This window comes from Mauremys mutica, chromosome 2, assembly GCF_020497125.1.
Source record: "Mauremys mutica isolate MM-2020 ecotype Southern chromosome 2, ASM2049712v1, whole genome shotgun sequence".
Taxonomy (NCBI): domain Eukaryota; kingdom Metazoa; phylum Chordata; order Testudines; family Geoemydidae; genus Mauremys; species Mauremys mutica.
In genome coordinates, this window is record NC_059073.1 from 268,586,006 (window position 1) to 268,609,893 (window position 23,888).

The 23,888-nt window shown below is 43.1% G+C and overlaps 1 protein-coding gene across 6 annotated transcripts in view; it reads right to left on the reverse strand.

Annotated features, from left to right (window-relative positions):
* Nucleotides 1–23,888, reverse strand: part of CUL2 (cullin 2) — a 102,671-nt gene that overhangs the window by 44,479 nt on the left and 34,304 nt on the right. For 5 of the 6 annotated variants that reach the window (XM_045005276.1, XM_045005277.1, XM_045005278.1 and 2 more), the window contains 6 exons: nucleotides 16,387–16,492; nucleotides 15,885–15,967; nucleotides 9,928–10,014; nucleotides 4,679–4,775; nucleotides 4,472–4,582; nucleotides 2,904–3,066 (listed from right to left, as the gene is read on the reverse strand). In XM_045005276.1, coding sequence (XP_044861211.1) covers nucleotides 2,904–3,066; nucleotides 4,472–4,582; nucleotides 4,679–4,775; nucleotides 9,928–10,014; nucleotides 15,885–15,967; nucleotides 16,387–16,492 — 647 coding nt within the window. The remainder of the gene's footprint in view (nucleotides 1–2,903; nucleotides 3,067–4,471; nucleotides 4,583–4,678; nucleotides 4,776–9,927; nucleotides 10,015–15,884; nucleotides 15,968–16,386; nucleotides 16,493–23,888) is intronic. The other variant, XM_045005280.1, reaches the window with a different exon arrangement.

The following is a 23,888-nucleotide window of genomic DNA, read 5'->3' on the forward strand; positions in this document are numbered from 1 at the left end:
TAAATTGAAAGAGTTCCAAATAGGGTTGGAGTGACAAGGGGCAGTGCCCCAGTATGAAAAAGGTAGAACACCACTGGGCTAATTTATTTCCTATCTTCTATCTTCCTAGAGCTCCATGTCAGCAGGTAACAGGTGGCAAATGACGAGAGCGCTCTGGTGTCCTCTGCTAGACTTTTCTCACTTTGCTCCACATCAGCTTAGAAAACTTTTAAAATATCTAAGTGATTGCTTCCTAGGAGACAGCAAAAGGAGTCTACCATTCAATAGAAAAACTTGATTAAAGAAAACGTGATATAAAATACCAAACTTTAATCCTGAAAATGCGTAGCTAGGAATATTTGTGATAGGAATGCTGCTTTATCCCTCTCTCCTCTTGGTGAGTTATTACAAGCCAGTGTCAAGGAACACAAAACAAATTAATAGATAGAAATTCATATTTCTGCATCCCAGACACAGACTTATAGTAGAATGAATCTGTCCAGCAATTCCTACTTTACATAAACAAGCAATGAATATAATAAATCTCCAGAAGAATTATTTATAAATATCCATCAGCATCCACACAGGATGTAGTGAGGCCATCTTAAGTTCCCAGCCCATCTTTACAGAATTAGAAGCCTAAATTAATACCACCATCAGGTGTCAAGGAAATAGATATTTCATTGGATAAACAAGAATCTGACTAGCAGTAAACACTGCTCCTACAAGATTCTAGTAACACAGGTACATCTCCCAATAGTGGGAAATGTGCAGAGGCCACTCAAAGAAGAAATAATCTGAAGAACATATAGTAAGAGGCAGGATAAACTTTATTAGTGGGCTGCTACAAGAAAAAAAAATAGTTTGGATTTTTCCCATGCCTTAGAAGGTGCTTATTACTTTGAGACACACTGGGTCCTTTCAGTAGCCATCCCCTCAGCAAGAAGACCAAGGTCGGGGCAGAAAGCACCTGTGGATTGCAGTCTAGGAAAGTTTGAGATCAGGGAAATTTCCTCGGCCATATGTAAAAAGGCAGATGTACCAACACTTTGGAGCAGTAGGGTTATCTGAGACTTGTTCTTCCTCACTTCCAAAGAAAGCTGGAATCATGAGAAGCTAGTACTGTTTGGAAATGCATAAATATAAATAATATGAGAACTAAATCTTACAAGTTATGCTATTTTAAGCAGAGACTGGGTAGGTAGATAGGGAAGGAGAATATTGGAATTTGTCCAGGACACTAAGGGCTTGGCTACACTTGAAAGTTGCAGCGCTGGGAGTTACAGCGCTGGTCATGCAGCTGTGCAGGAACAGCGCTGGTGTGTGGCCACACTCACAGCTACCAGCGCTGGTGTGTGGCCACATTTGCAGCGCTGTTGGGAGTGCTGCATTATGGGCAGCTATCCCAGCATTCAAGTGGCAACAACGTGCTTTTCAAAAGAGGGGGGTGGAGGGTGGTGTACTGTGACAGGGAGCGGGGAAGACAGAGAGAGTGGATTTTTGGAGCCAACACTGTGTGTTAGCTTCCTGGATTGAAAAATCACAAAATGTTTGCGAACTTTTTGGAGCCAACACTGTGTGTTAGCTTCCTGGATTGAAAAATCACAAAATGTTCGCGAACCCTTAGTCTTAATTGCAAACAGCCTGCATCCAACGCTGTTTCTCTGTCAAGCAAACATTCACTCCCTGCCTCTCATTTGATCGTTCACAGCCAGGTACAGATAGCTCCTGTTTGCTGTGATCAGTGTTTGTTTTTTTTAGATAAGCAGTTCAACGGAGCTCCGATCGGAGTTCACAACAAAACAAAGAGAGGCTGCATAACAAAACAAAGAGAGTAATTTAGTTAAAAGCATTCTGGGATATCTCCTTATTCCCTGGAGGCCAATAAAAGCGCTGGTGTGTGTCCACACTTGATAAGCAGCGCTGGATCACCAACGCTGCAATCGCTACACCCCAACCTGACCAGGTGTACAGCCAGCGCTGCAGCCAGGGAGTTGCAGCGCTGGATGTGCCTTGCAGGTGTGGACGGTTACTAATTGCAGCGCTGGAAAGCCTCTACCAGCGCTGCAACTTGCAAGTGTAGCCAAGCCCTGAGGCACTAGTTCAGGGGTGGGGAAACTACGGCCTGTGGGCCGAATATCGCCCAGGGGATTGCCCCCGGGGCGCCACGGGCCCCTTGCTGCTCTGCAGAAGCAGCCGGCACCACTTCCCTATGGCCCCCGGGCGGGGGGACAGAGGGCTCCTTGCTTTGCCCATGCCACCAGGCACTGCCCCCCGCAGCTCCCATTGGCCGGGAACAGGGAACTGCGGCCAATGGGAGCTTTGGGGGAGGTGCCTGGAGGCGCGGCAAGGGCAGTGCATGCAGAGCCCTCCACCCTCCCCTCCTTCAGGGGCCGCAGCGCTTCCTGGAGCGCGTGGGGCCAGGGACAAGGCAGGCATGCAGGGAGCCTGCCCAAGCCCTGGTGCACCCTGCTACCACCCTAGAGCCGCAACCCCTCCTGCACCCTGCCCTAACCCCCCTGCCTGCACCTCACACCCCTCCTACACCCCAACAACTCCCTGCCCTGAGCCCCCCCCACAGTCCTAACCCCTCCTGCACCCCTGCCCTGAGCCCCCTCCTGCACTCCGCACCCAAACCCCCTTCCCTAAGCCCCCTCAAGCATCCCGCACGCCCCCTCTGCCCCAATGCCTTGCCCTGAGCTCCCTCCTACACCCCGCACTCCCTCATGCACCCCAACCCCTTGCCCCAGCCCTGCATACAATTTCCCCACCCAAATGTGTCCCTCGGCCCAAAAAGTTTGCCCACTCCTGCACTAGTTCAATGCTAATGCAGAGGGAAGAGTTCTATCTGTTTAAATCATCAATTGCAAAATATAACAACATACACAACACCGACGGAACATTTAATATTTTGTGAGACTTACCACTTCTTTTCTCTTGTCTGATGATATTATGGCATTCTGCATGCAGAAACTGCAAGTGATCAGCTACCATTCGCTGCTGGCATTCATGAATTACTTTGCCATATGAGCTGGGGTGTAAGTACTTCCGACATCGCATTTCTTCATCTTTTAATCTACCTAAAACCTATAGGCAAAGTTTCAAGCTATAGAACAGATAAATACTACAGAACAGTTTACGAGAGGAAAGGAGAATTGCATACGATTTGAGAATTTAAGTAGGAAAGGCAACCTTGAATTTGTGCATGACACTGAGGCATTAGTTCAATGCTAATTCAGAGAGAAGACTGCTACCGACTGAATCATTAACTTTATTTCTTGCATTAATTCCTGTTTGCATTGGTGACTCAACTATTGACTAGGCCCAAATCTCATTATAGTTTGTGAGATCTAATGCTGCTGACCATGCTCCTCCTTTTGCAATTTTATTCCGTCTTGGCTTCTCTGACCCTGTTCTCTCGTGGTTCTCATCCAACCTTTCTTATTGCTCTTTCAGCATGTTCTGCAGAGGATCCTCCTCATCCCCTTTCCAAGTTTCTGCGGGAGTTCCACAGAGCTCTGCCCTTTGTCCCCTTCTCTTCTCCCTCTCTCTCTCATATCTGGGTAATTTCATACACAAAATACATTCAACTACCATCTCAGAATCTCTCTGACATCTCCTCGTGGATGTCTAGCCATCAGCTGAAGCTTTACATGGCTAAAATTGAGCTATTAATCTGCTCCTCTCCTCCCTCACAGTCACCTCCTTCCTGATTATCTTTGGGCAACACTAACTTCCTGCCTGTAACTCAGGCCCATAACCTGGGCATTATTACACACTCGAAAATTACTACACTAGGATTGTGATTCGCTGAATTGAAGTTATTTTTAAAATCTAGGATTACACATTATCCACATTTATCAGTTAATCAGAGTATAATGTCTGTAAAGTTTGAAACCAAAAAGCAATATAAAGGGTTTGGGTAGTAATATTTACTTAGATTAATCATAACAAAAAAATTCATAACCACCCCAGAGCAACAAGCACAAAAATGTATACAGCAAAACAGGTAATAAAATAAACATGATAGAGGTAGAAGACAGTTTAAAAAGGGGAAATAATTATGGAACAACTTTCTGCAGTTCAGACAGCTAGTAAATTCCTAATTTTTGATCTTGCCAGCCAATTTGTTTTTAAATATAATTAATTTCATAAGCTGTTTAACAAGGTTTCTGGAAAACCTATCTCCCATCCTTATGATATCTATGTTCACTCTGTAAAAGTACACCATATGTGTGTTCTCATTGGCCAAGGCAATGAGACAGAATTGTAGAAACAAATATGTCTTCAAAATAAAAACCACCTATTTTTCATTTTGAGTGCATGTAGTTGTACCATCAGGAGGAAAATTAGTACAAAATTTTTCCCTTCTAAAATAATTAACATTTTAACATATTCTATTGTATAAAAAGTAATTAACTTGTTCTGTATTCTGCATTTACATATTTTATATATACACACAATAGATGAAAGTCAAAGTGGAGCTTCTTACCTTTTCCATATACTGTGAGCAGTTTGACTCTTGCAATAAGTTTGAAGCTTCTTGTTTATAATACTCCCCTGTTTCATTCAGAAAAGGACACTCAAAAATTTCCTGATAAAACTAAATCAAGAAAGTCTAATCAAGGACAAATAATACAAGGTATTAAAGTATTAAAATTCACAATTAAAAATACACCAAGCAATCATGCATTTTTACCTTTAGGGGGAATTTTTTCTTATACTGTTCAACATGAACAAAGGAGTTAATAACCCCATGGATTACTTTCTGGTTTGGGTCTTCTCCACAGCGATCACTGAAATAGGCAAAAACAAATATGCATTCCTAAGAAACTGTATGACTACTAAGACAGACATCAGACATGGAACCCCTTGACATTGGATGGAAGATTTTCCAGTTATTGTTTTTGTTTAAATTAACCAAAGATAAAAATTTATAAGATTAATCTTATGATATACCAGTGAACACTGATTCAATTTCTCTCCTTCTCATTCCATGAAGACTACAGAAATGGTGATGCATAAGTCTTTGCCAGCCTCCACAGAACAAGTACTGAGTAAGTACTGAGCACATTAAGAATACTAGAAGTCAATGAACTCCAGCTTAAGAAGTAGGTAGGTAAATAAGTAAAATCCATTTATTCCTGTCTGAATACTGGTGACTTCTTAGCACTTCTGGAAGCCTTTTTGATCCATCACTCACTTGCACACTAAGAAACTGATCTCCCAATGATAGGCTACACACAATTTATTCATCTCTATGCTGTTGATCCTTACTACAAATGACCCACCACCACTCCTTCCATGATAAATGTCTCCAGGTTCTTCTCTCTATATATACCGTCTGTGATCCAAGTATGTAAGCTTGCTCTTGCTGATTTCTCTCCAATAATATTTCCAACATGTTTTTTGTCTTTCCCATCCAGGAGATACAAGAGTCTTCACCAGCATCACATCGCAAAGGCTTCAGTTTTCTTCTTGTCAGCAGCATTTGTTCCCCGGGATTCCACTCATAAGTAGTGATGGAGAAATCTTAAGCTTTTCACCCGTTGAACCTTTGTACATTCCAAGATGCCATGGTCTTTCCACACTTTCATAAGGAAGACCATGGCTGAGCAAGCCATCCCTGGTGATCTAATTTTTTTGGTGTAGACTCCTTCATTAGATAAATCTAATTATCTGGGATCACCTATCTGCTGCCTCTACCACTTGACCATTAAATTGTCAAGTCCACTTGCATCCTGTTATTGTTTCAACATATGTCCATTTAGTTTTCACCATTCAGAAATAATCCATATTCCTCACTAACAGTTTTACAGACTTCTACATTCATTGCATCAATGGTTGCAGCGAAGAGCATCATACTTGAAGTTAGTTAAGAAGTGTCCACCAACAGAAACCCCAGCTCCTTCCTCTTTATCAAAAACTTCCAGGGCTTCTCACATAATAAATTCTCTGTACATGTTCATTCTCTCTCATGCTGCCCCATGAAAAAGTTTAACCACTCACTATCGCCCACTGCTGTTGACATGGTCTGTTACTGACATTCGATACTAATGAGTTCAGTTAGATGCTTTGGAATCCCCATGTTTGCCAGTGTCTTCCAGAGACAGTCATGTCAGATGACAAACACTTTGGAGAAGTCAATGAAACACAATCTATGGGTGATTATACAGTCTGCATTTTTGAATATGACATGACATATATTCGCAATTTGTTCACGTGTGCTTGTCCCTCTCTGAAACCAGCTTGCTGTGGTGATAGCTCTGCTTCTATCATTCACTTCATGCAATCCTGAATTATGTACATCAGCACTTTAATTGCACGTCATAGCAGGGAGACAGTATGCTAGTTACTGACCTCTGTAATATCCTCTCTCTTTGGTGAGGGCAGAAAAATTCCCTTCATTCAGTTGTCTGGCCAATTTTTAGTCATTCATGCATTGTTGCAAATTTTCCACAAGATCAATATAGTCGTCACCAATCACTTTTAGCAATTCTAGTTACGTTATCTACTTGAGTGCTATCATAGGCTTCATTTTCATAATAGCACGCACCCCTTCCTCCCACAAGACTGATAGTTCGGTCTCTATAGTCTCTTTTCTGTCGTCCTGCATTGTAAGTGGCTCTGATGAGACTGGCGCAATAATCCATCCACCTGTGTTTGATATCATCATCTTCAGTAAGAATTCTGCCATTGTGATCTTCTATTACACTCTGTTGCAGGGAAAACCTTTCAGTGGGAAGTCTGACCACTGTGAATATATCTTTTATATTCTTACTCTCTTTATAACTCTCAAGATCCTTTCATTTTGCTGTGATGTATTTGTTCTTATCTGATCAAGTCTTCCTTTGAATCCGTCTGCTCAATTTCTTGTATTCTCTACTGCGTTCTTCAGTCTCTAAGCCACTTTCTCTCATGATGTGTCATTTTTTACTACAAACTCCTCCTCCTCCTCCTCCATCTCCATTAACCATGATGCAGTCTGACGCCGATTTCTCAGAATGTGTGTTTTAGCAGCTTCAAGCATAATAGTAAAGAACAAAACTGCTACCAAAAATTGTGGTAAGTTCCATCTTACAAATATTTTCATCTTTAATAACTTACAGCCATCATTAGCTTCTCTCTGAGTCAAACAATGTTCATTTTTGCCAAGCACTGACTCAGACAGCACATTGTATTCATCGCCTACCATCTGTACCTGAAAGGTCATCATAGACGAATGCTCTCCAAACTAGAGGAGGTCCACATAGAACTGATGAAGTATTTCTGTCCCTTTTATGTGAAGGGTAGCAAACAGGCACAGGATTTTCTTGTGGTCCTCTAGAGCAAGAATGTTAGTGAGAAGCAAGAGGTTGCTATCAAAAAGATCACATGGTTCAAAAGCAAAAATGGTCCAGAGCAGCAAAAGGCTAGCATGTATAGGGACCAGGACACACACACAAACAGTTTTTTTACTTTGAGCACCCCTCTAAATCCATCTAAAATTAGAAATAGTCCCCTGTGAAGCCAACAGGATGCTGGATGCCAGAATGACCTGGAAGAGGCTTATTTCTGCTATAACTGAGACTGACACAGATACCTCTCAGGTCCTAGGTCCTAGCCAGAGGAGGAAAAGATGTTGTCAGACCAGAAACTACTCTGTCAAGGACCAAATACTATACCATACCAAATGAAGCTCTAGCACCAACATCTGTTCTGGAATACCTCCTTGATCCACTACTCAATGGATCCACAGGAACTGGCTCTTTAAGCACCATTTAAGTAATTCCAAGATTTGAAGTTTTCTGAGATCCCTTGGAACCTAAAGAGCAAGCTATATCTAGTGTTTTGCCCTTAGATCCATGGCAATTTTTCTATCACTTTGATGAGCGTTCCTCTGGAGGGTCCAAAGAGGATAATTCAAAACTGTCTCCTCAAGTGTGAAACTCATATAGAAACAACATTAAGGAAAAAGTGACCTTCGCCAAGACAAAAAAAGCAGCAAATGTGTTTGTTATAGACATTTTACAGACACAGCACATCTACAATCTTCTTGTTTGTTAGTAATGTTCTGGAGCAGCCAGTACCATCAAGCTTTCTATGTACCTACAATAATGAAACTCATAAACCAAGAAACCTAGAACAGACACGTAGAACAAAAATAGTCCAGACCCAACCATCACACAAAACAGTGAACTATAAATAAAGTAAAAGAAAAGATGAGGGTTCTTAAAATTAGTGACAGAATTGGCCCACGCCTGGTATGCACTAGAAACTTTTGTCAGTGTAATAACATGGGTTTGCAGTAGGATTTTTTTAATAAATTTTTTATATGGGCAAAAGCCCTAGTGTAGAGACAGATATACCAGCAAAAAACTGTTGTCAGTATAGCCTACTTCATTCGTGGAACTGATATAAGCTATAAAAGCCAAAGTCAATATTTGCTGATCGAAGCTTCGACTACAGCAGGAGAGTTTGCTGGTATTGCTGTACTGCCAAACATTTTCTAGTGTACTCACTCTTTCACTACAGGTATGCTATTATGTAAGTATTTCAAACATGACTGTGTTGCAAAGATAATACGTTTTGGCTCACCAAAAAAAAAAAAAAAGAGAAAATATTTTAATAGGTAAATGAACACTATTGAGGTCTCCTCATATTTCAAGCCACTTCAGATTTTTACATTTTTATTTTTTTAAAATAAGATTATGTTTAAAAATAAACATCTTTGTATAGATATTAAAAAATGATTCTTCAGAAAATGACAATGCCCACTATGGTACTTTAGAACATAATTTTCTAACAGGCACTTTATAAGTTCCTCATTTTAAGATAAGCACATATAAAACTTATTTCTGAGCAGTATAATCTTGCTATCGATTATTTTGTTAATATATTTATTGATAGAACTATGTGGAAAACTTCATCACCATGCATTTATCTGATACATCAGATGGCCTGTCAGTCAAATAAGCAGCCTATAGATACCACAAGACTATGATACACTTGAACCTGCCAACACCCCCACGATTTAATTTTTTAAAATCAAATAAGAAAAACTGCACAACTTTTAAAGTAAAACACAATGAAACTCATGTCAACCACACTGTTATGTCATTTTAAGAACTAAATTATAGTGGTGGAATGACAAGGCAGCAGCATAGTGCACACTGCACAACTGTGACCAATACGCACATTTAAGGTTCAGGGTACAACAGTAAAAACACAGGCTGTCCTTGCAAGGAAAGCCTATGTTTACATTAGATGGCCTTCAAAATAAATGTACTGTAGTGTTAATTCTTTAAGTAACCAGAAAGAACGCAAGAATAAATTTCCAATTACTACTTCAGATCCAAAGTTCTGTTAATAAATGTGGTTAAAAAGCTGTTTTTAAAAAATGGATCCAGGATACTTTGCACACAATCTTATTCTTAAGTATGTATTCCAATTCACATCTGCTTGTTTACTAGGAATTTGTGTGTGCACTAATGCCAATATTCAACATTGCAAAACAAACCAACTACTGAAGAGCAAATTATGTTGCAAATTTTGTGAACAAAATACATTACTGGTTTGTAATGATTATGAAAGTATACCATCAGGAAGAACTCAGTTTGATTTTTGAACAAGCTGTGCTTTAAGAAAAGCTTTAAGACTTGTTAACTAGTCAAATTTGATATGGAAGTCATTGAGAATATGAAAGACTAAAATGTCATTTTTACATTTTTTTTTTTGAGTGCTACTGAATTTAATAGATTTTCTTTTTACACTGGATAATATGAACACCTCAACAACTATTAGTAATTTCATAGCTAGTAAAGAAACCAGTTCACTATATGTGTTTAATAGAAAAATTTGTAACCTAGTTTTAGACAGTTTCTACTAATTACTGTCATTTGAACTAGCACTTCAATCCTTTTCAAATTATTTCTGTGTTTAGGTATTTCATAATTGAATTTTCCTCACAATTCATGATCTTGTCTGCTTCCTGCTGTATTCAAACACAAATGCAAAAGTTGACATTCAGCTTGCCTTGTAGAAGTATAGCTTCGGCTAGAGGGGGGGAACAAAGTGTGTTATATTCAGGATTATTTTTAAGTCTCCTAGTTATATTTTGCGGTCTTCTTGCTTTAAAACTAATACACATTTACAGGCTTATATTTAACAGAGTATAACTGTCATTTGTACTTAGTTAAAGGGTTAACTATAAATGTGTTTAAGATTTTAGTCAGAGGCCTTGATGAAAAAAATTCCAATTCAATTGTTCAGTTTGTATTGCACTAAAAAACAAACAAAAAAACAAACAAAAAAAACCTTTCAAAACACTTATACACCTCTACCCCGATATAACGTGGTCCTCGGGAGACAAAAAAAATCTCACCACGTTATAGGTGAGACCGTGTTATATCAAACTTGCTTTGCCCCCCCGCATTCCTTGTTCCCTGACTGCTCCCTCCAGAGACCTCCGTCCCTAATCACCCCCAGGACCCCACCCCCTACCCGACCCCTATCCACCCCCTCCCTCCCCTCCGACAGGCACTCACTGGCAGCAGCGGGAAGCGGAGCAGCCTTGCCCCAGTCCACTCCACCCCATCAGCTCCCAGCCGCAGCGCTCCGCTTCCCACTGTCAGTGAGTGCGGGGAGGTTGGGGAAAGAATGCCACCCCCCGCCCCCGCACTCACCTGCGGCGGGAAGCGGAACGACGCGGCCCCAGGCCACTCCGCTTTCCTTGCCCTGGCCACAGCCGTGTTGCTGGGGGGCAGGTGGGGAAAGGTCCTGCACTCACCTGCGGCGAGAAGTGGAGCACCGCAGCTGGGAGCTGGCGGAGTGGAGCTGGCTGGGGCTGGGCTGCTCCGCTTCCCGCTGCTGAGTGAGGGGAGGTTGGGGAAAGGACGCCCTCTGCACTCACCGGTGGCAGGAAGCAGAGCGACATGGCCCCAGCCTGCTCCATTCTGCCATCTCCCAGCCGCGGTGCTCCGCTTCCCGCCGCAGGTGAGTGCGGGGAGGTTGGGGAAAGGACGCCCCCCCAATACTCACCTGTGGCGGGAAGCAGAGTGCTGCGGCTGGGAGCTGGCAGAGTGGAGCGGGCTGGGGCCAGGCTGCTCCACTTCCGCCGCTGCTGGTGAGTGTGGAGGGGATCCCTTCCCCAAACCCCCACCCCCAAGCGACACGGCTGGAGCTGGGGTGAGGGAAGCAGAGCGGGTTGTTCCCAGCCCCCCACTAATCACCTGGGCCACTCTGGGACTGTAGGGCCCCCAAAAGGGGGGAGGAGGAGCCCCTGATCACCCCCAAGACCCTCTGCCCCAGCCTGGCCCGGCACACTTAACACACTGCTCAGAGCAGCATGTCAGAGCTTTACCATGTTGTATGCGAACATGCCTTATATCAGGTTGCGTTATATCAGGGTAAAGGTGTAGTTATTTTTCCATAACATACTTGACAATCTAGCAATAAAAACCATTTCCAACATATCAACAGTTTCAGTGAAATATAGGAGAGACAAGGTGGGTGAGATATTCTCCTTTATTACCAGCTTTCAAGCTACAAATAACTGTTCCTCAGGTCTAGGAAAGGTACTCAGAGTGTCAAAGCTAAATACAAGGTCAAACAAATAGATTATTGTAAGTAGATAACCCATATTCTAAGGGACAATTCAAGCTGAAGTGGTCCATTAACACCCCTGTGTTTATGGGAGAGGGGAGGGGATTTAATGGGTTACAGATTGTTGTTTTATAAACCATAAGTCCAGTGTCTTTATTAAGACCATGATTTTTAGTGTCTAGCAAAGTTATGAATTTAAGTTCTTAGGCTCATATTTTCAAGTTGTTGTGCAGGTTTCCTTTGCAGATGAGGACTGATAGGTCAGATATAGAGATTGCTTTGTGAAAAGTGTTCAGCCACAGGTGATGCAGTGTTTTCCTCTTTTATCATTTTCCTGTGTAAGTTCATTCGTGAGCACAGTGATTGTCTGGTTTCATCCATATAGTTGCTATTGGGGCATTTAGTGCACTGGATGAGGTACTCCACATGTTGTGATAGGCATATGTAGGACCCATGGATCTTGAAAGGTGTGATGTGGCGGAGGTGGATCATTGTAGCAGTGGAGATATGTTTTCAGGTTTTGCATCTGTTGTTTTGGCAAGATCTTGTGCCACTTCGAGTTGGTGTGTCCTGGTCTGTGGGGAACTTGCTTCTGATGAGTTTGGAGAGGTTGGCAGGTTGTTTGAAGCCCAGAAGAGGGGGTTCAGGAAAGATTTTGTTCAGGATGGGGTCCCCATTGAGTATGGGCTGGAGTTGTTCAATAATACCTCACATGGGTTCCAGTGTGGAGTGGTAGGTGACAACTATGGGTGTGTGGTTTGGGGGGTGGAGGGGAAGGAAGGGAGGCGCGGGATTTATTTCTGTATTGAAGTAGGTTCTCTTGGGGTATTTGGGTGGCCCATTACATGATGTGATCTACTTTTCTGGTGGAGTGTCTTTATTGGGTGAAGGCGATTTTGAGTATGTTAAGGTATATATCCCAGACTTCCTCCTCAGAGCATATTCTGTGGTATTTGAGTGGCTGGCTGTGCAGAGGATGAAAATATTGAATCTCAGGTTTTGTGGTTCATTTGTGCAGTAATTCTTCAAGGTGGCCCATGAAGAGGTTGGTATATTCAGGAGCCATCCTAGTACCTATAGTAGTTTGACTCAGTGTTTGTTGTTGAATGTAAAATGGATGAGTTTGGCATGTGTTTTTTGGGTAGGTATCGGAGGACTGTCCATTGTCTTGTAAATATCTGAAACAGGCACCCATGCCGTCACTGTTAGGGATTCTGGTATCTAAGGAAATGATGTCCCTGGTAGCAAAGATGGTACTCTGAGGAACACACTAACTCAAAGTGTCACAACACCCTGCCAAAACAACAGATGCAAAACCTAAAGACATATCTTCACTGCTACTATGATCAGCACCCCACATATCTCACCTTTCAAGACCTATGGTTCCTACAGATACCGAACACAATGTGTGGTTTATCTCATCCAGTGCACTACATGGCCCAATAACTACTGTGTGGGTAAAACCAGAAAGGCAATCAGGAGAGTCTTGAATGAACTCACACAGGAAAATGATAAAAGAGAAAAACATCATATCACCTGCGGCTAAACGCTTTTCACAAAGCAATCTCTCTCTATATGATCTATCAGTCCTCATCCATAAGAGCATAAGAATGGCCGTACCGGGTCAGACCAAAGGTCCATCTAGCCCAGTATCCTGTCTACCGACAGTGGCCAATGCCAGGTGCCCCAGAGGGAGTGAACCTAACAGGCAATGATCAAGTGATCTCTCTCCTGCCATCCATCTCCATCCTCTGACAGACAGAGGCTAGAGACACCATTCCTTACCCATCCTGGCTAATAGCCATTTATGGACTTAACCACCATGAATTTATCCAGTTCTCTTTTAAACGCTGTTATAATCCTAGCCTTCACAAACTCCTCAGGTAAGGAGTTCCACAAATTGACTGCGCGCTGCGTGAAGAAGAACTTCCTTTTATTTGTTTTAAACCTGCTGCCTATAAATTTCATTTGGTGGCCTCTAGTTCTTGTATTATGGGAATAAGTAAATAACTTTTCCTTATCAACTTTCTCCACATCACTCATGATTCTGGGCTATATTTATGTACTAATTTTATACTGTGTTATGCATTAAAAGTTCCAGTTATAAAAGGTATAACTCCCATTCTACTTACTGATATGTTTTTGAAAAATACCACAAAACATGTAGAAATAATTGCATGAAGCAGATTATACTTTTATGAGTACTGAGTACTGTATATGAAAAGTGTGCATATAATTTAGTTTATGTAGTTCAATGTTCTATCCACTTCATGTAATATTTGTTACTTCAGATATTTCCGTATGAGATGCAATTTAATACTTTTTCTTCCTACAAAGATATGGTGCAATCCCTGCACTGCTAAACTTGATTCTAAGACAGCTACTGCAGTTGCCACTAAAATCTTCACAATTGTTCTTTGCCATAATACTAATTGCTGGCAATATTGCTTGTACTAATCACGGAAGACAGCACAAATACTACTGTAATATTAGTTCAGCAAAGGCAAAATTGTAAAGGTTTGACAGCAAGCACTATACTGTCCAGTACTTGAAAGAAATAATTTTTTGTAACAATAATAATCAGTTCTTGCTTGTATAGTGCATTTCATCATGCATAGATTATAAATTGCTTTGGAAAGGAAAGTCAATTGCCTTATTTCACAGATGGAGAAACTAAGGAACAGATGTGAAATTACTTGCTCCAAGTCATACAGCAGTGCCTGTGGCAGAGCAGAAAAGGGAAATCAGGTCTAGCCATTAGACGATAATGCTGCTTAGAGCCCTACAGGCACAGAGTTTTTACCACTTTCAAAGTTTCTTTAAAAATCAACCAGCCCCACTCTCTTATAGGCCTGATCAAAAGCCCACTGAAATCAATTGGAGTCATTCCATTGACTGCAACAGTCTTTGGATCAGGCCCATAATCAGCTAACTCTCCACAGTGAAGGAATGTGATCATTTTCATACTTCTTGGAAGTGTTGCTTCATGGTTGACAATAAATAGCCCTCTCTAATAAGCGTGTCAGCATCCTTTTCCTACGAAATACCTAATTTTCATTGATCAGGCCCTCTGTCTCAGTTGTATCATTCACATTTAGGTCAGCTAATAAACAGTCAAGATGAAAATCCAGGCCGCTTGTTCTTAGTATAACTAAACAGAAACTTCTACATTGCTAAGTGGAATATGCTTATGACCCTTGTTCACCAGACTCAAAAGAGTTAAGATATGATTATCGTTACTTAACATCCAATTTATCCTTGAATCACTGTCCACATTGGCTCCAGAAGAAGTGGTCGTAGGCAGCTCTAAACATTAGGTATATTACAGGCTTCAGAAGTAATGTTTCAGAAGGATGTAATATTAGTCCTTAACACATTTTCATAAAATCCAGTTGAAAGGAGCAGCAGGTAAAAATCTCCATTACACAGATATATAAAGGGAGGCACAAACACTGTGTCTAGCTCAAGGTTTCTCTTCAACTCAGCATTAGAAGTAGGAAAAGAAACCAGAGTTCTAGTCTCAAGTGTTAGGTACTAAAGAACATTCCCTCTGGATTATAGTTAGGCTTGGCAGGATTTGATTTGAACTGTTAGTCCTCCATCTAACATCTATTTCACCTGACACATTGGAACAGATGAAAAAAAAATATCCATTGGTAACAGTCGGCAAGCACGATGTCCCACCTACTTTGCGCCTACAGGAATCCAGCCCCATAGTGGTGCAGGTAACTCTCTGCAGCCCCACTGTCGTGGTCCCATTCATTCACACACCAGCTGGGAGTGTGGGAGCCATCCCCAGCCAGGGGCCATGCAGCAAGGGGGTGGCCTCCCCCAGGAGCCTCTGCTCTGCACTGCCAAGATGACAGCTTTCTGCGCACCTCATAGCTGCAGGGATCCAGTGTCATCAGTCCTGTAGCCACAAGTAGCCCCCCTGTAACTGCAGTGTGAAACTGGAAATGTATTTAAAGAAAATAATAATAAATAAAAAAAGCTTAAAAATAAAAATTGATATTAACTGAATTTCAAATAAATAATAATCATCAAATTCTTCCAGGCCTAACTATAGAGAATTAAATTTTTCAACTCAGGTTCTCTTTCTGCACAAGTAAATCGCAACGGAAGGGTTTATATTTTCGACAGCTAAAGCTTTTGGCACATTAATGAGGTAATAGCAGCACATTCAGAGTTGGTTTATACTAAAATAAGAAAGCAGCTTAGCTAAAGTCCAATGAATTCACAGGCCTCTCCAAGCAAACAATTACAAAAAAATTTAGACTAGGTTAGAAACACTGTTAACTAATAGAAAACAAGCAAGCACTCACTTTTTAATTTCTCGGAGGAGCATTCGAATGAGGATACCCTGCAGTGGCTCAATCATTAATTTCCTCCACATATCAAGTGCTAGCTGTAAAGATACACACATCACAGAAAACTTATCCCATAGTAAATGCAGTTTAAAAATCCACAAACTGAAGAGAGATTTGGACAGGAATTAACATCCTTCCCAATGTTCGTTTCCATTTTCAATTCTTTTGTTTGACAAATCCCAGATCTGCTTTATCAACAATATTTACACAGATCCACACCTATATGTGTTTCTCCCACCCCCAGGTTGTACCTTATTTAAGATAAGGAACCGATAAGTCCTCTATAAAACTTTTTAACCTGATTTTCCAAGGTGCTCAATACTCCCATTGAAAGTCAAGCTATATATTTTTAGATTGTATACATTTTCAATTGTAAAAATCAACATTTAAAAGAACACAGCTGAATTATATGTACACTTTATGGTTACCTCTTACATCTACTTTCATGGGTACTTACCTCTCCTATTTCCATCAGTGGTTCACTTATATCCACACCTCCATAGCCATACTGAAGATCAGCTTCAGTTAATTTGTTTTTCTTAATAAACTGTGTGTTGAGGTACCTATGGAAACAAAAGCATTCTAATCAACCCCCAGAGCATAAAACTGAGTGAGATGCTAAATATTTCAATAACCTTTGTAACCACACAATGTCTTTAGCTTAGTGGAAGGTGAGAAAGCAGGTGACTTTGAAAGTGACTATTACATAGATAAGACCTTTTCTAGAAAAACAAAGACCACTGGACCTCCCTGAACTAATTTTAACTACAACATTAAAAAAAATAAAATAAAAAAAGCAAATGTTTTTTTTAAATTGCCAGTGATGGAAAATTGCCACAACTCTTGCCAAGTTGTTCCAATGTCACAGAGTGAAAGTTTAAGGGCAGAAGGGACCCATCAGACCAGGCCTGCACAGCATACGGCCCGCGGCGGCGGGTGAGGGAGGGAGGGGGGCTGAGGAGGCAAACGAGCAGGTGGGCAGTGGCGGAGGGGGCAGGTGGGCGGGCAGCTGGCCCCAGCTCACTGTGGCTCTGCCTCTGCCGCCTCCTCCCCTGAACGTTCCGCCCCGCGTCTCCCCACCCCCTGCTTCCCACGAATCAGCTGTTTGCGTGGGAAGCCTAGGAGGGTTGAGAAGCAGTGCGGCAGCTTTGTGCTCAGGCCCAGGGAGGTGGAATGCAGATGAGCTGGGCCGGGGAGCAGTTCCCCTGCGCGCTCCCCGGGTTACCTGCTGTGGCGCGGGTGGCCCCCCCACCCCAGCTGACCTCCATCTCTGTCTCCCTGGGCCTGAGCGCGAAGCTGCCGCACCGCTTCTCCGCCCTCCTAGGCTTCCCGCGCGAACAGCTGATTCACAGGAAGCAGGGGGGCTGCGAGCTCGGCCTGACCCGGTGCTCCAGGCGCTACATGGCAGTGGCGTGGCCTGCCGCCAGCCGAACAGTGCGTCAGTAGCGCTGCCAGCCACCTCCAGGCAGCGCGGTAAGGGGGCGGGGCTGGATAGAGGGCAGGGGAGTTCAGTGGGTGGTCAGGGGGGGGAGTTGATAGGAGTAGGGGTGGTCAGAGAGTGGGGAACAGGGGGGTTGAATATGGGCAAGGGTCCCGGGGGGGCATCAGAAACGAGGGGGAGGTTGGATGGGGGGCAGGGGTTCCAGGGGCAGTCAGGGGACAGGGAGAAGGAGTAGTTGGATGGGGCAGGGGTCCCAGGGGGCCATCAGGAATGAGAGGAGGGGTTGGATGGGGTAGCGGGGGGCAGTCAGGGGACAGGGAAGGAGGTGGATGGGGCAGGGTTCCGGGGGGGAGGTCACGACCGCCTTCTGAGGTGAGGAGGGAACCACTTGTTTAGATTTTGGCAGCTCATCACTGGCTGGGACTGAGGAGGTGAGCGGGTGGGCAGTGGCGGGGGGGTGAGTAGGCAAGCCCGGTGGGGGGACTGAGAAGGCGAGCCACAAGTCAGTAGCTGACCTGTTCTACTGATCTGGTCTGGCTCCTTTCCCCTCCCAAGGTTGCAGCCAGGGGCGGCTCTACAAATTTGGCCGCCCCAAGCAGTCATGCCCGGGAAGCGCCCCCGAGCCGCGGGAGCAGCGGACCTCCCGCGGGCATGACTGCGGAGGGTCCGCTGGTCGCTCGACTGGACCTCCCGCAGCTGCGGGCGGTTCGCTGGTCCGGCGGCTCCGGTTGAACTGCCGCAGGCATGCCTGCGGGAGGTCCAGCCGAGCCGCAGGACCAGCGAACCGTCCGCAGTCATGCCTGCGGGAGGTCCACTGGAGCCGCTGGCCGAGCGTCCCCTCCGCAGTCATGCCTGCGGCAGGTCCGCTACTCCCAGGGCTCCGGGGGACCTCCCGCAGGCATGACTGCGGCAGGTCCGCCGGCCCAGCCTGCCGCCCCCCCGGGAAAGGGCCGCCCCAGGCGGGTGCTTGCCCCGCTGGGCTCTGGAGCCGGCCCTGGTTGCAGTTGTCTAGAAGTGCTGCCTTCCACGCCTTCCTCATCCACACCTCATTCATTCAACAGGGCAACTGATTACAAAGTGGGGGGGAAGATCTTATTCTACTTCTAGCAAAAAGACATTTTTCTTTTACTTTAATTATACTACCTTAGGGGCCCGCTATAACATAATAGCGAGGTTCAATACCGCTGTTTCAGCGACGCAGCCCTGGGGAAGGAGGGTTTGTTTCCACGGGGCTGGGGGGGAAGGGTTGTTTTCGCAGGGTGGGCAGTGCTGGGGGGGGGGTTATGTTTTGGGGGGCTGGACAGCGCTGGGGGGAGGGTTTGGTGGGGCCGGGGGAATTTCAGCCCTCAGCTGTTTTATTTGGAGTAATATGGCCCTCGCCGCTTTACGAGTTGTGCAGGCCTGCATCAGACCATCTAATCTGACCTTTTGCATATTACATGCCACCATCACCCCCCCCCCCCACCTATTTACTAAACCCAACAACCAAAATTAGACCAAAGTATTATAGCCCATAGGAGACTAAACTATTGTGTGTCACAAGCAGAGGGACAGGAGGGATCAAGATACATCAATATCCAACATCAGTATCAGGGAATTCATGAAGAGAGATATACCCAGATAATCCTGGCAAGTGACCTGCACTTCATGCTGCACTAGGGACCAGATGTCCCGTTTTAAAGGGACAGTCTCATTTTTTGGGACTTTCTTATATAGGCACCTATTGCCCTCCACCCCCGTCCCATTTTTTCACAGTTGCTATCTGGTCACCCTATGCTGCAGAGGAAGGTGAAAAACCTCCAAGATCACTGCCAATTTTATCGGGGGGGGGAGCATTCCTTCCTGACCCCACATATGGTAATCAGTTAGGCCCTGATCATGTGAGCAAGAGCCAGCCAGCGAAGCATGCTCGATACTCCCTCAGAGCACTGGTCCACCCCAGCAAAAACCACACCCCAGAACACATAGGGGATACATCAACTCATCTAGATATTTGCCTTGTTTTACAGCAGGCTACATAAAAAGTATTAGCAAAGTCAGTAAAAATTAAAATTCATACACACAATTACTTGTTTATACTGCTCCATATACACACTATACAACGAAATAAGTACAATATTTATATTCCAGTTAATTTATTTTATTATATGGTAAAAATGAGAATAAGCAATTTTTCAGTAATAGTGTGCTGCCACATTTGTGTTTTTATGTCTGATTTTGTAAGAAAATAGTTTTAAAATGAGGTGAAACTTGGGGTATACAAATCAGACTCCTGAAAGGGGTGCAGTAGTCTGGAAAGGTTGAGAATCACTGGGCTAACCAAGCCAACCTCTTCCAGTCTCCTCTCCTAAAACAGAACCTGCATTCTCTTGATCATTCTTGTAGCTATTCTCTGCACCTGTTCCAGTTTGAATTCATCTTTCTTAAAGATGGGTGACCAGAATTGTACATAGTATTCCACACGAGATTTTACCAGTGCCCTATACAATGGCATTAATACTTCTTTATCTCTATTGGAAATTCCTCACCTGATACATACTAGGATCGCATTTGCCTTTTTCACAGCTCCATCACATTGGTAGCTCATCATCATCATCATCCTATGATCAACCCACACACGCTGGTCTCTCTCTTTCTCTATCATTTCCTACTGAGGAGGGCACAGCTTGTAGCAGAACTTATTACTAGACCCTAGTGCATGACCTTGCACTTTTTACCATTGACTTTAATCCCATCATTCCTGTCTTCAAGGTCTGCCAGATATTTCTGTATAATATTTTGATCCTCCTCTGTATTGATAACTCCCAACTTTGTATCAGCAAATTTCACTGGCACACTCCTACTTTTTGTGCCAAGGTCAAGAATAAAAATATTGAGCTAGACTAATCCCAAGAAAGATCTTGAGGAACTCCTCTAGTAACCTCGCTCCAATCTGAAACCCTCCACTACTAACCTCCCTCCACTTTTCAGCACCACCCCTTGCTTTCTCTCCATTATCCAGTTCCATATGTACCTACAGTTCTTGTGCTAGTCCCCATCTTCTCTAATTTAACTAAAAATTTGCTATTTGGTACCATGTCAAATGCTTTATTAAAGTCCAACTATATTATTGCATTTTCCTTCAAAAAAAATAATTATTTTCTCAAAGAAGGAAATCAGGTTAGTCTGGCACAATCTACCCTTGGTAAACCCATGTTCCCAGGGTGCATTACATTCCCTTTGCCGTTTACCTCCATTAGTTTTTTCTTTTTCTTTCATCATGTGTTCCACAGTCTTCCACACTGTTGAGGTTAGACTAATAGGTCTGTAATTGCTTAGATAACTCCCCCCTTTCTTAAAACACTGGAGAATAGGTAACATCAGACCTATCATAGAGTACTATTCCTGAATATTTGTATTAAAAATCTTTGCTACTAACTAGAAATCTCATGTGCATATGGTTAATAACCCTCACAGTTAAAAATGTATGCCTTATTTCTAGCCTGAATTTGTCAAATGTCCAACTTCCAAGCCATTGGAGCTTGTTATACTTTTGTCTGCTAGATTGAAGAGCTCATTACCAAAGTTTTGTTCACCATTTAGGTACTTACCTTGGTTAACAAACAAACTGAGCTTCTGTATTCTTTCACTATAAGGCAGTGGTTCTCTATAAGGCAGTGGTTTTATACTGGTGACTCCTTTCACATAGCAAGCCTCTGAGTGCGATTCCCCCCCCCCCCGCCAAATATAAATTAAAAACACTTTAATATATTTAACACCATTATAAATGTGGGAGGCAAAGTGGGGTTTGGGGTGGAGGCTGACAGCTTGTGACCCCCCATGTAATAACCTCGTAACACCCTGAGGGGTCCCAACCCCCAGTTTGAGAATCCCTGCTGTAAGGCTTTTTTCCCTATCTTTTAATAATTCTTGTGGCTCTTCTCTGACCCCTCTTCAATTTATCAACATCTTTCTTAATTTCACAACACCAGACCTGGAGATAGTATTCCACAGTAGCAGTCAGACCAGTGCCAAAAACAGAGATAACACAACCTCCCAGGATTCAACTCTCAACACGTGTAAGGCTTGCATTAGTCCTTTCGGTCACAGCATCACACCGGAATGCCATAAAGAATTCTGATAAAAAGTTCATTCTCATTTGTGTTAATATTTATTTTAATATCACACGATCTTATCCTGTTAGCTGCTAGATATTAATGACTTTTATACAGCATAGGAAACAATTGCTTGATTTATTATTTTAGTCAGTAATTACAAGATATTATTATTAATTGGATCTGACCTGTTCCAAAAGACACTGTTTTGACATTTATGACTATAATTCTCAGCACATAGTGTATACAGTTTTATAACTTCTAAGTGATGGACAAATATTAGAGCATCAATTTTAATATTACATGTTGTAAACCAAAGCCTATACCTGCTTCTTGGATTTTTTTTTTTTTTTTTTTTTTTTTTAATTCTAAGGCCTGGTCTACACTGTGTGTGTGTGGTGGACGGGGTGGAGAATCAACCTAAGATACGCAACTTCAGCTAAAACAATAGAGTCCTCACGGCGCAAGGTCGACTGCTGCCACTCCCCCGTCGACTCCGCTTCTGCCTCTTGCCCCAGTGGAGTACAGGAGTCAACAGCCAAGCGATCAGGGATCGATTTATCATGTCTACACTAGATGCGATAAATCATTCCCTGATCGATCGATCACTGCCTGCCGATCCGGCGGGTAGTGTAGACGTACCCTAAGTTTACTTCTCACTACCTGTGCTCTTTTCTTATTTATCTCTGCCTAGTAACGTTTACTTTGCTTGATTTCAGATTCCTCAGGTGTAGTGAAGTGTGATGATGTGTGTAACAGTCATCTTTTGTCCTACATTTATACAGAAAATTAGCATTCATCAAAAACTCTATAAAGAAAAACACTGCATTCAGAACACCTCAACTAAAAATACCCTTCCTATTTAGAAACATTTAAACCTGTACTTGAAGGCTTCCTGACCCAACTAATATACGACATATTCTGGATATCCCAAACTTGAACGTAGGTAACACGAACACAATGGATGACTGTATCCTAGAAAGTAGTGACTGTAAAAGCATTTGGAGGTCATGGTTAAGGCTATGTTTATGTTATGGAATCCGTGACTGCCAGACACTCCATGACATTCTCTGCTTCAACCACACGGGCTGCAGGAATCTTCAGCTGGCAGCCAGAGGGGCCCTGGCAGGATTCCAGTGACAGATAACAGCAGCAACAAGCGACAGGGGACCCCCTGCAAGATTCCAGCGACAGGTGACAGACTCCTGAGGGGGCCCTCCTCAGGGTTCCAGAGATGGGAGACAGCCTCAGGGACGCCTCGGGTGAGCGACTGGGGGTGTCCCGTTTTCTCTTTGGGAAATATGGTCACTCTGCAGCTCTCAGCCACCATGGGTGGAGGGAGGGCCCCCTGCAGCTTCCAGCTGCCACGGGCAGAGGGGGAACCCCCCATATCCTCTGCCACTGTGGTGGTTGGGAGACAATGGAGCCGCAGCAGCAAAAGTCACAGACAGGTCACACAGCTTCTGTGAATTTTTGTTTATTGCCCATGACCCGTCCGTGACTTTTACTAAAAATAACCATGACCAAATCTTAACCTACGTCATGGTAGATAACCAACAGAGCATGAGCTCATAGCGCAGTGAAATGGCTGAAAGGGCTCTAACATGGTCACTGAATGTAGCAGATGGGGGACAGAGAGTAGGAATAGGGAGCTGGCATTACCTCTTATGTATAGCATTAGCAAGACTTACTGGAATACACCACCCAGTTCTGGAATTCACAATTCAAAAAAGATGTTAAATTGGAAAGAGTTCTGAAAAGAGCTACAAGGATGATTCAAGGTCTGATGGATTCTCCATCACTTGAAGTCTTTTAAATGAAGATTAGAGATCTAAGACACATGCTTTACCTCAACCAGGAGTTATGGTCTTAATGTAGAAATTATTGAATGAAAATTCTCTGGCCTGTGTTGTGCAAAAGGTCAGCCAGAAGGAATGATGATGATAGTCTTGTCTTAAAAACAGTCTGTGACTGCCCCTTGTCTCAGACTTTTGTTTTTCCTAGTTAAATATTTTACTTAGATCAGTTCTTACAAAAAGACTGGACATTTGAGAAATTGAGACAATACAAAACTTCAAACACCAGATTTCTATTAAATTATTCCAATTATACCACTACCTCAGATCCAAACCAGATTGAGAAGAAATAAAGCAACCAACATCTTTGAATCTGTGTTGATAAAGGGATTAATTGCAAAGTTGGACTGATACTGAGATCAATAAGTAGCAACATAAGAAATAAAAAGAGTAGAGTTTCAGGGTACCACAGAAAATGATTCCTTAAAAATACCAACACAACCACTTTCTCATGACTACAAAAGTAGTTCCAATGGAAAATAATTGCACACTTCTAAGACAATCACTGACCAAAAAACAAATAAACAAACAAAAAAACAAACCACACATACACACTCCAGCTCAAACC